The following is a 16,903-nucleotide window of genomic DNA, read 5'->3' as shown; positions in this document are numbered from 1 at the left end:
ATAATTCATTACTGAGTGAATATCTATTATGCCAGGTACATTCTATACAATTACCCCCAACCTTCAAAACCAGAGGGAGAATCAGAGAAAGGCACTGACACAAATGCTAAGAGAGATAACCTTCACCTGTCATGTTCTTCTATTTGTCTCAAGTCCTCACATCGACTTTCAAAGTTAAAGTAGTTGCATTTACATGTATCTAAACAAAGTGTGTTTCATGTTTTCTTCCAGGTTTAATGCAGAGATTAAGGAACAGAGGAGAGAGGGATCGGGAAAGGGAGAGAGAAAGGGAAATGAGAAGGAGTAGTGGCTTGCGAGCAGGTTCTCGGAGAGATCGAGATAGGTGAGATCCTTTTGTATCTTACTGAATGCCACCTTTTTGAATGAAGCTGAAGGTAGGCCTGTAATGGGAGGGTCTCAATTATGGACTATTTTTTAGAAAAAGTTTTAATATTTGGGTAAATGAATAGTAACTGTACTGTTATTAAAATGTTCTGCTTTTAAAACCCTGGGGCAGTTAAAATTACATAACTTAGTATCATTCTTTCCCAAATTTGTCTTAAAATTTTAATTGTGGAAATTGTATTATATTTAAACCTCTTAATTTTTCTCCTGTTAGGGTGGGTGGCATTTTACTTTGGACTAAAATTTCCAGGAAATGTGGGTGGATTTTTGATTTCTGGTATTTTATGGTCCTGCTCCCTTAGAATCAAATTGAACTATGCATTGCAAATTTATAGATTTTTAAGTAACAACATCTAGAAAATCTTTATTTCCCAACCATCATCTATTAGGCATTCCACTGCCTTTCCCATAACTGGAGCTACCTATATGCTCTGGTTTTTCATCTTCTTTAGCAGTTGTGCTGATGTTTTTTGCAGACAAGGGAAATAAGTTACAATAGCTTTGTTCTTCTTACAGAGACTTTAGAAGACAGCTTTCCATTGATACTAGGCCCTTCAGACCAGCCTCTGAAGGGAATCCTAGTGATGATCCTGATCCTCTGCCAGCACATCGTCAGGCTCTTGGAGAGAGACTTTATCCCCGTGTACAAGCAATGCAGCCAGTATGTATGGTGCACTTAGCTTCCTCTTAACTGACTGTGCCATTTTTGTTTTTGAATTAAAGTTGGCATTGTAAAAATGTTAGCTACTGGCAAGTTATGTGGTTGAGGACTGTAGTAAAAAGGAAGCTTAAGAGGGAAAGCAGCAAAATTTGCTGGAGGGTAGCTTGAGAGGGAGGTTTTTTTCTACCTATGCTAAGTTGGCATTCTACCTAATAAGTTCCTTGTGTGCTAAAGTAATTATCTGTGCATTTAATTTGTACAAATTGTTACTTTTTGAAGCGGACTTTTTAATCTGTTATCAAGTTGCAGCTAAAACATACTGCAAATAATGTACTTTACTGCTGTTAAGTGTTGCCAGAAGATTTTTATCGGTCAAAGGTTTCTTTCATACAGTATGAAACATATAAACTAGTTGTGTTTTTCCTTTATGTATGACTTACATATATGTGTTCTAGCAAGAGAAAATAAAACAAAACCAATTATAGTTCTTTCAGTAAATCTTTAGCCTTAATTATAGGCATCTTTCTTCTCCCTCTTTCACTTCTTCTCTCCCTTTCTTTTCTTCTACCCTACATGAAAGAAATGTTTTGGCTCTCTGAGGGGGAAAATGGAAACTGAGTATTTGTATGTTTACTCATGGATAGCAAAAATCTTAAAAGGCTTGTCATACAAATTTTAAACTAGCTTTAATAAGACTACCAAAGTTCTCTATAATGAAGCTTCCAGTTTAATAAAATACCTTACTAGTTCAGAAATTTTTTTGTTTTCCAATTGTCTATATTTTCTTCTTTTTTTTTTTTGGATAAAAGATTGTTGATTTAGACAAGAGGTTTCAGAGAGTAGGGGCAACTAACTTTGTTCATTGTTTACAGGCGTTTGCAAGTAAAATCACTGGCATGCTGTTGGAATTATCCCCAGCTCAGCTGCTGCTGCTTCTAGCAAGTGAAGATTCTCTGAGAGCAAGAGTGGATGAAGCCATGGAACTCATCATAGCACATGGACGGTAATGTGTATAATTGGGAAGGCATTTCAGTTTAAACATCAACTACTTTATTTTTAGGATGTAGGTGCTACCATATCTTAAAATTTATACTATAAAGTACACAACATCAAATGGTTTTATAAGAGATGGCTTAAAATCCACGAGTGAGACAGTTGAGTTTCACATGTATTAGAAAGAATTTTAGCAGTGACTTAAGTTCTAAAAATCTTTTATATACCTGATACTTAGAAATTACTTGTAAAAAGTACATCTCAGATTTTCTACCAGAATACCCCTAATGGCAGAGGCCAGCTATTTCAAGGAATTAGGGTATAGTCCCTGAGTTCTTACCATAAGCATGAAGCTTCTTTTAGATACCCTGATTTATCTTAAAAATCCATGCAAGTTTTTGCTTTCTGTTGTGTAATATATTTGTTTTAATATAAAACTTAAAAATACCTAATAATTAATTTATTCTTTTCCCAAGGTGACAAGTAAAAGTGACATCAGGAAGATAAGCCAAACTTACCCTGTGCCTTCTATCCTGAGGCTACTCTAATACCCAGTTTGGGGCTTTTTAGATGCAAATTTCTCTCTTTTCTTCCTAGTCATGATTTTGCACAAGGAACTTAGATTGTATATGGTCCCAGAAATGGATAAGTGGGTAGGCTAAGCACTGAAATGTAACAGCAACTTACCTGTTTCATAGCCTTTGAATGGTCCAAGCCAAAAGACTACTGCTGGGAGGTGGGGGGGGAGGGAGACTATTGTTAGAAGTTTATTTTCTTTGCTGGTTATTACTATTTTTCTTCTATGGACTTTTATGTACTGTTTCTTCATTCCTTTTTCCTGTCTCTGGGGGTAATCAGCACCCCAATAGAGCTCAGCCCATTATAGAAAAGGTTATGAGGAATGTGCATTTTGATAAAAAGATTTTGATATGTAAGGATTGCTAATTTAGTACTGTTTTCTGTTGAATGCAAGTAATGTATAATCTATTGATTCCTTTCAGCTGGCTGTATAAAGTGAATAGTGAATTAGTATTCTAAAATAATTAAACACACCAAAGAATTTGATTCCTATTGTGTTTGCCTTCTGAACATTTTCTGTTCTTTTACAATGCTCCCTGTGAGCTTGAGCTTCAGTACCCCTATGAAGACTGCATTATTTTCTCTTAAAACAGGTAGCCCTTAGCTCATTATCTTGAATCACACATGTAGCATCTAATGTTTTTTTGTGTATATAATACTGACTTCTCTGTTCCTATAATTGCACTGACTAGTAAGTGTCCTGGGTATTTTTTAAAACCTTTAATAAATGTATTTATAAATCTTTATAAATTCAAATGCATGTTTCTCTACACTAAATTCTAGAAGTCTCAATTATCTGGAATGTGAAAGGCTTTTGGTTTGTTTTAGGGAAAATGGAGCTGATAGTATCCTGGATCTTGGATTATTAGACTCCTCAGAAAAGGTACAGGTAAGAGGTGTTTTGTACATATGCTAATAAGCACTTGGAACTCCAATTTAGCACAGCTTGAATTAAGCTTTAACTTAGAGATGTCATGAATTTCTTGGGGCTTGTTCCTCAAGGAAGAAGTGAGTTGCAAAGATGCAGAGAAAATGAGACATGTGGAGGAGCAGTGAGGAAGGCTTTTTTAGTTCCCTGAGAACTTCAGTGCCAGCCATGGTGGAGCAAACCCGGCATAATCTTATCTCTTCCACTGATTAAACTAAAAACTGAAAAAAAACGTGAAAAGGAACTGCCTGAGGATTCTGAAAGGTAGACAGTAGCACCCAGATTATAGAGGGAGGTCAAATCGATAACACAGCTGGCATGGCATTATTTCAGGTGGAGAGTAAAGCTGATCTCTTTTACTCCCGTCTTAGTTGGAAGATAGAAAAGGCTTTGAGAACTAAGCTGTAATTATTAAACCATTGCCCAGGTCCCAGACTATCCATGGTGCATATATGCAGGCAGACCCAAAAAGTATAATAAAAGGCTTTGAAAATTTGTTAACGGAAACATTGCACACAGACGATGATATTTCCAATCTGATCTAACCAGGTTGTCTACTAAACCCCCAAAACATCAGCATTCTCCCTATCATTTTAACAAGACCCAGAGTTTCACAACTTAATATTCACATAGCCAGGATATCCTCCAAAATTACTCAACATACAAAGAACCAGAAAAGACCCACCAGTTCTCCTGGCAAAAGAACCAGTAGATGCTAACTTCAAGATGACCTACTTGTTGGAATTATCAAAGACTTCATCTCCTATTCTATGAGATGGGGGTATCTTTATCTGATAGAATATGAGATAAAATTAAGCACTAGTGAACTGAAAGAGATTCACAGCAGAGAAATATAAACTTTAAAATTAAAAGTGCAACGTCTAGGGATGCCTGGGTGGCTCAGTCGGGTAAGCATCTGCCTTGGCTCAGGTCATGATGCCAGAGTCCTGGGGTCAAGTCCCACATTGGGCTTCCTGCTCAGCGGGAAGCCTGCTTCTCCCTCTCCCCGCCCCCCTGCTTGTGCTCTCTCTCTCAAATAAAATCTTAAAAAAGTACGTCTAAAAAAAATTCAGTAGATAGGTCAATAGCAGAATGAAGATGATAGGAAAGTGTCAGTTTGAAGATAGAAATTATCTACTCTGAAGAACAGAGAAGATTTTGAACAAAAGAACAATTTCAGGAATCTGTGGGACCATAATGAAAGATCAAACATCCATGTCATTGAAGTACCCAGAAGAAAAGCGGAGACTACTACGTGAAAATACTTGAAGAAATAGCAGCTGAGAGCCTCCCAAATTTGGTACAAGATCTAGATTTAAAGATTCAGTGAGCCCTAAATAGGATAAAGGGAAAGAAAACTATGTCTTATATATATTATAATTGAATTGCTGTAAAACTAAGCAGTCAAAGAATAGTGCCTTACATATAGAGTAACGCTGATTTGAAAGACAGTGGATTTCTCATCAGAATGGTACGGCCCAGAAGACGGTGGTTCATCATTCATATATCTAGTAAAAACATCTTTAAGGAATTAGGGTGAAAGAAGCTACCAGTTTCATTAGTGATTTTAAATGGACAGAGAAAGATTTAATAGGCATGAGCTTTATTTTTTTTCTTTTTAAGATTTATTTTTTATTTGACACAGAGAGAGAGGACAAACGGGGGAGCAAAGGAGGGAGAGGGAGGAGAAGGATCCCCACAGAGCAGGGGGCCCAGTAGTGGGGCTCGATCCCAGGACTCTGGGATCATGCCCTTAGCTGAAGATAGTCGCTCAACCAACTGAACCATGCAGGCACCCCGGCATGAGCTTTGTATTATCACAGTTCTAAAAGGATGAATTAAAGAGTGTATTTACATTTAAATATAAATGTTGCTTTACCTACCTGACTTCACTTTGAGTGATTTTAGACAACTAGTTCATATGTTCTGTTTTTAAAATCAATCTTGGGGCGCACCTGGGTGGCTCGGTCAGTAAAGTGTCCAACTCTTGATTTCGGCTCAGGTCATGGTCTCAGGGTCCTGAGATTGAGCCCAGCATCGGGCTCCACGCTCAGTGCAGAATCTGCTTGTTCCTGACCCTCCCTACTCCCCTTGCATGCACGCATGCTCTCTCTCAAATAAATAAAAGCTTAAAAAAAATAAAATCAATCTTGGGACTTAGTCTGATATTCTATTACTAGGAAAACCGAAAGCGTCATGGCTCTAGTCGAAGTGTTGTAGATATGGATTTAGATGATACAGACGATGGTGATGATAATGCCCCTTTGTTTTACCAACCTGGAAAAAGAGGATTTTATACTCCAAGGCCTGGCAAAAACACAGAAGCAAGGTTGAATTGTTTCAGAAACATTGGCAGGTAAAATAACGCTAATCTTATATTTGAATTTTTAAAAAAATTCAGTTTGAGACTTTTCTAAAACATTAGTTTTTAAAATGTGTATGTTCTTCATACGGATTAGAAATGAGGCTGTAGAAAATTTCTCAAAATACTGTGTGTATATTATGTATGTATGTGTGGGGTTATATGTGTTTTAGAATTATTTTCAAATTTAAATATATTTCCCTGTTTTTATTTTTAGGATTCTTGGACTATGTCTGTTACAGAATGAACTATGTCCTATTACATTGAATAGACATGTAATTAAAGTGTTGCTTGGTAGGAAAGTAAGTGATTTTAATGAACCTAACTGCTTTTACAATTGCAAAAATTTCCTTTTATAGCCATTATAAATCATTTTCAAACATTTAATGACATGGGAAAAAAAATCTCAATACATGGAGGAGATAGCCTGGCAGAGTGGGTGACACTGGTGGGTTTGGGGGTGTCTGACAGACCTGGATCTTGATGCAGACAAATCCCCTCACACCTATGGCATATTTTCCCATTTGCAAAATGGTAAAACTGTAGTGCCTGGTAAGTGCTTAATAGATTTTAACTATTACTATTTGTTCAAACAGGTTGTAGTGGAAGTAGAAGTAGTATTTTATTGAAAAGAGTGTTGTTGGCTTCAAAAATATATGTAAGATGTACAGGAGGGAGAGGGGACAAAAGAATGTGAGAAAATACCATGTAGCACGCTTGATATTTATCTCTGGGTGATAGAATTAGCTTAATTTCTTTATGCGCTTTGATAGTCTGACTGCCTGCACATTCTTTTTCTATGGGGGGACCACATCCTTTAAAATTAATGTATAATACTAATTATGCAGCTTTTGATTTAAAACACAACTGTCAGTGTTCCTAAAGGTATTATAATGAAATTACTTGACACAAAACAATGAAATATTTTAGTCTTTTCCAGCAATGTATAATATATATGTGTGTGTACATATGTATGCATGTACACATATAATGATGTAAACTCTGACCCTATTGAATTCTTAAAGTATTCCAGCTAAAATGTTCTTGTGCAAAGAAGAACTGGATTTAAAGCATAGCAACAGCTCAGAAATGTTGATGCATTGCCTTTTTAACAAGGTTTATGGGAAAGATGGAATCAAATAGACTCAAGTTTAACCCAATGATATGATCTTGAATAAGTTACTGAATTTCTTCGAGCATCAGATTCATCATCTAGAATAATCTATATTTTATGATTATAATCAAGACTAAATAGGATGTATATTAAGGACCAGCTGCTCAGCATAATCACTGTTTAATAATTAGTGTAGGTTTTTGCAAATAAATTATTTTGGAACTTAAACTCCTCCACTTATTGGCTTTAAATTTTTTTCAAAATATATATTACGCTTACTATATTTTGAAAGTTAAATAATTATCAGAGCCAAAGATTAACATTTTACCTCTTCAAATCAATTATATTTAGTGGGATATTATTCTTTATATCTTCAAATTAGATAAAATTCAGTAAAGATGTCTCATATGATTACTTTCTTAGGTCAATTGGCATGATTTTGCTTTTTTTGACCCTGTGATGTATGAGAGTTTACGGCAACTTATCCTCGCTTCTCAGAGTTCAGATGCTGATGCTGTTTTCTCTGCAATGGATTTGGCATTTGCAATTGACTTGTGTAAAGAAGAGGGTGGAGGACAGGTAAAAGCAAATATGTAATTTTCTGGTTCTGGCAAGAGAATTTGGTTAGTCTGTTTTGCTTATCTTATATAGAAATAATTTAGATGGGGAAAGAACAAGAGACACAAACATACAGAGAAAAAACAGTAGATATCTGGACAGGCACAGAGAGAGATGGAGAGTTAATGAGAGACTGAAAGGTAGAAGAGTTTTTTGTACTTACTTTTTTGCATCTCTTAGATACTTTCAGATACAGAATTATCTTTTTTTACTTTTATTTTTTTTAATTTTAAAGACAGTGGGGGTTGGGCAGAGGGAGAGGGAGAGAGAAACTCTAAGTAGACTCTCTGCACTTAGCGCAGAGCCCGACACACGGCTCGATCTCACTACCCTGAGATCATGACCTGAGCTGAAACCAAAAGTTGGACGCGTAACCAACTGCACCACCCAGAGGCCCCCAGAATTGTCTTTGGATTTTAGAATTTTAGGAAATTGTTTTATGAACTGTGGACTTACTACTGCTTTGACAAAATTGCTTTTAAATTGCAAGGCTAAATTTTTTTACAGGTTGAACTTATTCCTAATGGTGTAAATATACCAGTGACTCCCCAGAATGTGTATGAGTATGTGCGGAAATACGCAGAACACAGAATGTTGGTAGTTGCGGAGCAGCCATTACACGTGAGTACTTTTTTGAAAGTGTTCTTTGATCTGATGAGGCTCTTTGTATCTTCCTGTGTGGTAAACTAGTTCAGAGTATATTCAGCTTGCCTATCAAAGGTTAAAACTTTTAAACCAAATTAAATTATGTACAGTGTAAATTATACCTGACTCCAGTCCAAGCGCTCTCTTTTCAGTAAAACTCTTTGGAAAAACTATGTAATCATCAAAAAGTCAATTTGGTGAGTAAAAGTTTGGAAAGGATTCTTGTGGAACTGAAATGACTACTGTTTTGGGGTCCTACCACCACCCACGTCTAGGTGACTGACCAGAAGGGACTCCAAGGCAATTATAGTCATGGTTTATTATAGCAAAAGGACTCACAGCAAGGGAGAAATTTCTCAGTAAGCTTCTAGATTTCAGATTTGTGGGGTTTTTTTTGTCATTATGATACCTTTCATAGGATGTGACAGGATAGCATATTTGACACATTGAAGCATTTTTATTTAATGACTAGCCTGTTATTAACATAATTAAATTATGGTCAGTTAAATCCTGCTGTATAACAATACTATTTCACTTCCGAACCTGTAGCCTATTCATGATGCCCCCCCCCCCCCCCCCAAATCCCCGCCTCTTTTGAATCTATTCAATTCAAAATACAGAACTTAATTTCTTTCTTTCTGGTTTAAAATGAGAACTAGTATTCTTAGTCTGCTAAAATTAGATATTGGGCTTTAACAATAATGCTACATGGAAAATAAAGTACTGAGACTAATAAAAAGGTAATTTTTAAAATATTCTGTAGGCAATGAGGAAAGGTCTACTGGATGTGCTTCCAAAAAATTCATTAGAGGATTTAACAGCAGAAGATTTTAGGCTTTTGGTAAATGGCTGTGGTGAAGTTAATGTGCAGATGTTGATCAGTTTCACCTCTTTCAATGATGAATCAGGTATGAAATTTTTTGAATGTCTACGGAATAAACTAGGTAGATATATTTACGGGGCTTAGAAATGCTGTGTTACTCAGGTGTTTAAAAAGTTTTTTGTCTACATTTTTAAGATATGATTGAACTATGATGGCTTGGCATTAGGTTATTCTTAATTCTTTAATTTTTCTAGGTTTTAAAGAATACATGGTTTAGTATAAATACAAGTAAAAATTCTTCATGGTGAGCAACTACATAAAAGGATTTTTATATACTAAGAAAAAATAATCCATGTGACAATTCTATTGGCCTTTCCCAATTCATTTCTCTTAGACTCTCTAATTGAAGAATTTGTATGGTGTTTGCTTTGTAGAACTGGACCCAAAGCTCACTTACAAAGGTGTAACAACACACAAACACATGGAGAATCTAGAAAGAATAACAAGAGGTAGTGACAGTCCTCCTAGAATAACATATACCTTCAGGGCCTGATTTGCAGCAACTCTGTTTTCAAAGTCCCCTAAGCCTAAGAATAGGGTTTTTGCTGTGGCTGTGTAATAGAACACTGGAAGCGCCAAGAAATGAGTCCACGTGTAGTTCAAAATTATTGTGTACATGCAGGTACCATTTTCCCCTTTTTCACATTTTGCAAACAGCTATTTGGATGAATTTTCTTGTTTTTTTCCTTTGTGCTTGGCAACATATAGATTCATTGTATAATTGTTTTCAATACTTGTGAGATAAGAATTTGTCTCATTTACAAACCAAAAACCTAAGAGTTTGGAGGAAAATAAATACCTAAAGCCCCTCCAAATATGATCCTCAGATAAGCAGCATCAGCATCATCTAGAAGTTGTTTAGGAATGCAGAATCTCTGTTCCTTTTCTCCCTCCCCTCAGACCTAGTAAATGAGAATCTGCATTTTAAAAAGATCCCCAAGTGATTTGTAAACTCAGTAAAATTTGTGAAGCACTGGTTTAAGTTCATGAGAAGAATCATGAATTATAGATGGCATTAGTCACGTGATTATCATTTTTGAGGCTGGTGGTTCATTTTTCTTGGTCATCTTAAGTCAGGATTGACTAATGAACTATATAGGTTTTACATTATGCAAATAGTCCTAATTTCCTATATTAGGAATTAGACGTCTGATCCTAAAATTTCAATTCTAATCTATTTTTATAAGAAGCAGTATTTTAAAATAACTAATATAGTATACTGGATTTATATACTTCATTCTTAGGAGAAAATGCTGAGAAGCTCTTGCAGTTCAAGCGTTGGTTCTGGTCAATAGTAGAGAAGATGAGCATGACAGAACGACAAGATCTTGTAAGTTAAAAATTTCACGAAATTTGTAGAAGATATGAAATTTTAAAATACTGTGTATGATAGGGGCGCCTGGGTGGCTCAGTCGTTAAGCGCCTGCCTTCGGCTCAGGTCATGATCCCAGGGTCCTGGGATCGAGCCCCGCATCGGGCTCCCTGCTCAGCGGGAGTCTGCTTCTCCCTCTGCCTCTACCCCCCGCTTGTGTTCCCTCTCTCGCTGTCTCTCTGTCAAATAAATAAATAAAATCTTTAAAAAAAAAAAAAAAAAATACTGTGTATGATAGCCTTTTAAGTTTGTAAACAATGGTCATTTTAATTTTGGCTAAGGAAATTATAGAAAGGTCAGAAATACAAGGCAGTTTTAGTTTTTCTACTCTAGAACTGAAAACCTGAAGTATTAATAAAGCCAGCCTGTAAGAGTAAAAGCATTTAGCTATTGATATGCTGTCCTTAGTCCCAGAAGATAATACCAGTTAATTGAGACAGGTTTCTTTTTCCCTATAGTGCTTAAATATGCTGGCTGCTCCTTTTATATATCCTTAATCCTTCTGACCAGTGGCAAGTCTTGGCAAAATTTTTGAATAGTATCTTGATTGCTATCTGTATACTAGGAATAGAATAGCTTATGATATGTGGGTATCAAGTCTATGATTTTAATCTTACCTACTTATTAGAATCATAAACTAGATAATATAAACTTTAGTCATAGTGAAAAGCCTACCAAGTCAGTGGAATCTATGTCCAGCCTTGAGTATATAACCGAATTAACCAAATCAACCTGTCCATTAATCTTGAACGGCAGTCTTCTCCAGACTTTGTTTTAGAAATTTGAGGGACATTCCTTACGTGGAAAATCCTAGAGATGCTTTTTACTCGTATTCCTCCTGTCGAGCCCACCTTAGTTCTCAGTAACTAAAACCAGACTACTTGTGGAATATATAAAAACGATCCAATTTCTAGAAATACCCTCCAATTTTGAGAGGGAAAATGGTTAGTTGTGTGGAAAGCAGTTTCCCCTTTACCTTCAGTTGAGTCAGTAACTTATTTTTGGGAGGGGGTTCTGCATTTAGGACTCAATTTTTACATGGTTCCAGGAGCCTTCCAGTATTTCTTTCTGCACTACAATGAGACAGGTTTTTCGGTAGTCCTAGCTGTCAGTTGGTTCTATCCTTGTTTTAGCCACTCTGGGAATTTCTACTTAGGTGGTTCCCTAGATAGATTCCAGGAATTTTGCTTGGTTCCATGTAATTCAGCTTTCCCAATCTTGTGGATCCTAAAGTCTCTGCCAGTGCTAATACCGTATCTGTCCTTTTTGGTTTCATTGTTAGGGTTCTACCACCTATATAGTCAGTTCTTTGATTCAGGTACCTTGTTTCTTTAAGAAAGGGGCCATATCAGTTCTGTAAGACATACCAGAAACAGAAATGATTGGCTATCGGGTATAAATTCTAAGGTGTTTAATGGACTGTTTTTAAACTAATAAATCTTCAGTTCTCATAGACCCGTTAGATTTCACTGCAGTTTCTGCCTTCTACTGGAAGATGAATTTGCTAACTATTCAGTTTTTAAAATGAAAGAAAGAAGATCTCCCTTTGTAAAGGGCCTCAGAATTTCCTATAAAAAGCTTTAATTTGTGAGTGTCACTCCTCTATTTGTAGGGCTTAAGCAGTATATCAAGGGGTCTTTTCCCTCTCCTCTTTTGGGAAGAATGCTTCACAGTTGTTGGTTTTATCCTGATGTGTCTGAGAAGAGCTGAAGAACATAACAGACTATTCAGAGCAAACTGTTCTCCCTTGAATTATAAGTCCTGCAAATTATAGGGTATTTTGCGCTACTGGGTAAGACTACATAGTTTATTCCCCTCTTAGTCACAGTTCACTAGGAAAAGTTCTGAAAAGTCTTGTAGTATATTTCTCTTCTTCCAGCTTTTGGGATGTCCAGCAATGGTAGCTATCTACCCTGGCTAACCATATCCATCTTTGGAGAAACACTTTTAAGTTTGTTCTTTACTTGTAAAATGAGTGGCTTGGACCAGCTTTATCTCTAGAGCATCTTTTATAAAGTTCTTTGAAGAGACACTTAACAGGGATTCTTTTTCTGCCCCCTTCTGTAGAAGTTAGAGGAGTTTTCTCATAAAATCATTCTTCAGGAAAGCAGATTACAGTTGACCCGTGAACGGTGTGGGAGTTAAGGGAACCAACCCACTATGCATTTGAAAATCTGAGTATGTTTGGACTCCCCCCAAAACTTTACTGATAGCCTGCTATTGACCAGAAGCTTACCAATAATAGTCCATTACACATATTTTGTATGGTATTATATAACTGTATTCTTAAAGTAAGCTAAAGAAAATGTTAAGAAAATCATAAGGAAAATACATTTATAGTACTGTATGTGGTATATTTATAAAACAAATTTGCATGTGGTGGAGTGTGCAAATCCTGATCCTGGGATTTTGAATTTGAGCCCCACATTGGGTGTAGAGATTACTTTAAAAAAAAAAAAAAAAAAATCCACATTTAGTTGGCTTATGTAGTTCAAACCCATGTTGTTCAAGGGTCACCTGTAGTTCATTTAGGTTTTCTAGTCATTCTGGGATATTGGATATATTTGTCTTTTTTAGTTGTGCATTTTGGAATGCATTAGATTTAAAAAGCCTTACCTTTAAGAAATAGGAACTGGGCGCTGTAAGAATGTAATGTGTGTATATATGTACAGATCAATGAGACAAAGTACAGAAGTTAACATTTATTTACACGATGTCACACAAAATAGATGTGTAGTGAAATTCAGTGTTAATATGGCCTATTGCATGGATTTTTTGTATGTAGATACTCCCCAACACTAAATGTTATCACAATATAGCACTGAAACTACTGGATTATTTTGCTGGTGAGATAAAATGCAGAACAACTTTTTTGGAGACCTTGTGCCTATTTCCACTAATAAAGACTTTAAAAGCCACTGGAGAGGCCCACAGAGAAACTGAGGACCTTGAAATAGTCACTTTTCTACATACCTGACACTTTTTTCTTTTCTGACCCTGAACCTTTTCAGTACAAGAAATAAATTTAAAACCCAGTTCAAAATAATATCCCTCTGTAGGTTTTAACATAAGAATGGGGTTCTCTGTATATATTGCCAGAATTAATATTAATCTGTTAAAAGCCAAAATTGTAATTATTATATTCCTGTTTAGGTTTACTTTTGGACATCAAGCCCATCTTTACCAGCAAGTGAAGAAGGATTCCAGCCTATGCCCTCAATCACAATAAGACCACCAGATGACCAACATCTTCCTACTGCAAACACTTGTATTTCTCGACTTTACGTCCCACTCTATTCCTCTAAACAGATTCTCAAACAGAAGTTGCTACTCGCCATTAAGACCAAGAATTTTGGTTTTGTGTAGAGTATAAAAAGTGTGTATTGCTGTGTAATATTACTAGCTAATTTTGTAGATTTTTTTCCATTTGTCTATAAAAGTTTATGGAAGTTAATGCTGTCACACCCCCTGGTGGTACCTTAAAGAGATTAAATGCAAACATTCCTTGCTGAGTTTGTAGCTTAAAGGCCTGAGGAGCACTAGCAACATTTGACTAATGGTTTGCTAGTCGACAACTTCTGGGTCTAACCCCAGCCAAAGATGACAGCAGAACAACATAATTTACACTGTGATTTATCTTTTTGCTGAGGGGAAAAATGTAAAATGTTCTGAAAATTCACTGCTGCCTTTGTGGAAAGTGTTTCAGCAAAGGTTCTTGTATAGAGGGAATAGGGAATTTCAAAATAAAAAATTAAGTATGTTCTGTGTTTTCATTTTAACTTTTTTTATGGTGTTTAATTTGTGGTTGGCTGCAATTGTGTATCATGTATATGGAACTTGTAAAAAGTTCTGGACATTCAGATCTTAGAGATGAAATCACTTTTACCTATGAAAACCACTTTTATTGCGGTTTATTTTAGCTGCATTGAGCTCTAGGATATTAAATGATATCACTAATATTTTGCATGTAATTTGTTCATTTGAGTAAGGGCACTTTTTTGTACATATGATGGGGCCAATGCACAGTACTTTATCACAACTTTTTTTTTCTTTGTATCCCTATTTCAATGAGCAGTCAGTCAGGAGGTTACTGCACTTCAGTTCTAATTAGACATTTGTACTAAGGTATTTCAGTTATGTAAACTCAGCCTGGGCACTTTCTGATAACTGTAAAATGTTTTATAAGATCATGATTATTGAAGATACATTTTGGAAAATTTTAAATGTTCGTGAGCAGCTTAACTACTTTTGTATCTAGCCTTTTTTAAGTATCTTGTTACATTTACTTTTTTAAATAAATTACAGAAGAAATGTCAAGTAATATTGAAGAAACAATAGTTTTTATTTATGTAGTTGTACATTTTTAAACTAAGGGTAATACACCAACATGGTTATGTGCATAAAAATTTTTGATTTAAAGAACTGAAAGTTTATATACACATGGACTATAAGAAAGAAGAAAATCAGTCCACATTTTACAGTTAGCAGAGAATCCTGAATGGCACTGGCCAGGCCACCTTTTCTTTTTACAAATGAGGGAAGTGAAGTGTGACCCTTACTTGGCATAGGAAGTTAATTCACTTATACTTAGTAACTAAGTGACAGGTTCTTTTTTGATGACCCATTAATTATGTAGCCTAGGACCAATATCTCTAAATTCTTCTGGTTTTAGTAGCTTTATTCAATGGCATAAGGAACACTGTTTTCTCACTAAGTCTTCAAAAAGTGACTTAAAAATGAGAGAAATTCTCTGAAATCTCTACCTTTCAATTCCTTTAAGAGGACTCCTGGCCTTTGGGATATTTTTCATATTCAAAGGCGCTATGCTTTTATTATATAACTTCCTGCAGAAGACTGAACCATGTGATATTCTCAGCCCTGCTGACACAATAAATATTAAAAACTAAAATGATAGTAGTGAAACTCATTGTATTACTTAAAAGTTACACAACATGCTGTATTAGATTTGTGTAAATTAGCCAAAGGTTATTTTACAAAGTGAGATACTGGTTTTTATGTCTAAATGCTATTTCTGAATAAAGGAAATAGTAGTTAGATTAAGAGCTAATTATCATCAATGTGTCTGGAAGAGATAAAATTTATATATCAACTTCTGTATGCACATGATGGGATTGATAAAATATTAAATGAAAACAAACTAGATATGATTAGGACATTTGAAACCCTAATTGTGAACTTATTTTTAATAGTTACTGAAAGAATGAAAATATTTAAAATAATGCACAATGTCTTAAGTCTTCCTAAATCAAGATTTTGGTTAAAATGCTTTTAGGACTATTAAAAACAGAGTGAGTTTTTTTTTTTTTTTTTTTTTTTAAGTAAAGCATAAAATGGTTCTAAATGGAAAATAAAGTCATGTAAAATAAAGTTCTCTTTTGGTCTTGTTTAGTGATTAAGTCTAATAGAATTGAAAACAAATTTAGGAAGAGAAGACCAAGAATGAACTTTACTGAGGGGTTTTCAAAGTTTTGCTACTTTTACCCTTCCCCCCTACCTAAACCATCTGTATCTTGACTATCCAGTATAATAATAGCTTACTGAGACAGACTTGAGGTTTTTAATAGTATGATACCACTATTTAATACTTGCCCCTGAATATTTCTCTTCTAAAGATGATTATTTTTGTTTAACAGTAGCCAGTGATTTCTAGGTCTGAACTCAAACCACATCTTCCCTTGAGGTAGTAGTTCTTATGCTACTCTATGCATAAGATTCCCTGGTAGAGCTTGTTAGTGCACATTTCCTAATCTTTGCCCATTCTTTCAATCACATTCTGATTCAGTAAGTCTTCATTGGAGTACGGCAATCTTTATTCTTAAAACAGCATCCCAGGTGATTCTGAAACAATGCCCAAAGAAAAATGTAAATCCCCCTGTTGTCCTTAGAGCCAAACTTCTCCTACCTAAAGCCTATGGAAAAATATTTATGTCAATCATCTAGTCCTGGATTAGATTCTTTCTCCTAATAAAGGACTTACTGGAAGTGTCTTCAATAGGCTGGTTGAAAATATTTTCAGTGTTTACATTAACCTAAGCAGGTAAGGCATGGACAGAGATTAATTCTTCTCTAAACATCATTTGATTAATGTAGAGATGTATTTAAAATGTGACTTGTTTATTCATCTCAAGATACTTTATAAGCAAATTATCTTGTTACCTCTCTTCAAATTAAAAAAAATTGCATTGCTATGACTGTGCAACATGAAGTTTCTCTTAATTACTAACTTTTAGTCAGTACTTACTACGTGCCAGGCACTTTGTCAAGTGCTTTACAATATAGTGTCTCCTTTTATCCTATGAGATGGGGGCTGTTGCCATCCTCA

At 35.4% G+C, this 16,903-nt stretch overlaps 1 protein-coding gene across 2 annotated transcripts in view; it reads left to right on the top strand.

The window, feature by feature from the left end:
* Window positions 1-14,881, top strand: part of UBR5 (ubiquitin protein ligase E3 component n-recognin 5) — a 137,924-nt gene extending 123,043 nt beyond the window's left edge. For both annotated transcript variants that reach the window (XM_021688707.2, XM_021688706.2), the window contains 11 exons: window positions 232-343; window positions 922-1,066; window positions 1,939-2,069; window positions 3,467-3,527; window positions 5,747-5,922; window positions 6,146-6,230; window positions 7,466-7,621; window positions 8,168-8,281; window positions 9,069-9,213; window positions 10,433-10,518; window positions 13,714-14,881. In XM_021688707.2, the coding sequence (XP_021544382.2) occupies window positions 232-343; window positions 922-1,066; window positions 1,939-2,069; window positions 3,467-3,527; window positions 5,747-5,922; window positions 6,146-6,230; window positions 7,466-7,621; window positions 8,168-8,281; window positions 9,069-9,213; window positions 10,433-10,518; window positions 13,714-13,926 (1,424 nt within the window). In that variant the 3' untranslated portion in view covers window positions 13,927-14,881. The remainder of the gene's footprint in view (window positions 1-231; window positions 344-921; window positions 1,067-1,938; window positions 2,070-3,466; window positions 3,528-5,746; window positions 5,923-6,145; window positions 6,231-7,465; window positions 7,622-8,167; window positions 8,282-9,068; window positions 9,214-10,432; window positions 10,519-13,713) is intronic.
* The last annotated feature ends 2,022 nt before the right edge of the window (window positions 14,882-16,903 follow it).

Source organism: Neomonachus schauinslandi, chromosome 4, assembly GCF_002201575.2.
Source record: "Neomonachus schauinslandi chromosome 4, ASM220157v2, whole genome shotgun sequence".
Lineage (NCBI taxonomy): Eukaryota > Metazoa > Chordata > Mammalia > Carnivora > Phocidae > Neomonachus > Neomonachus schauinslandi.
This window is presented reverse-complemented; position numbering and strand designations above follow the sequence as displayed.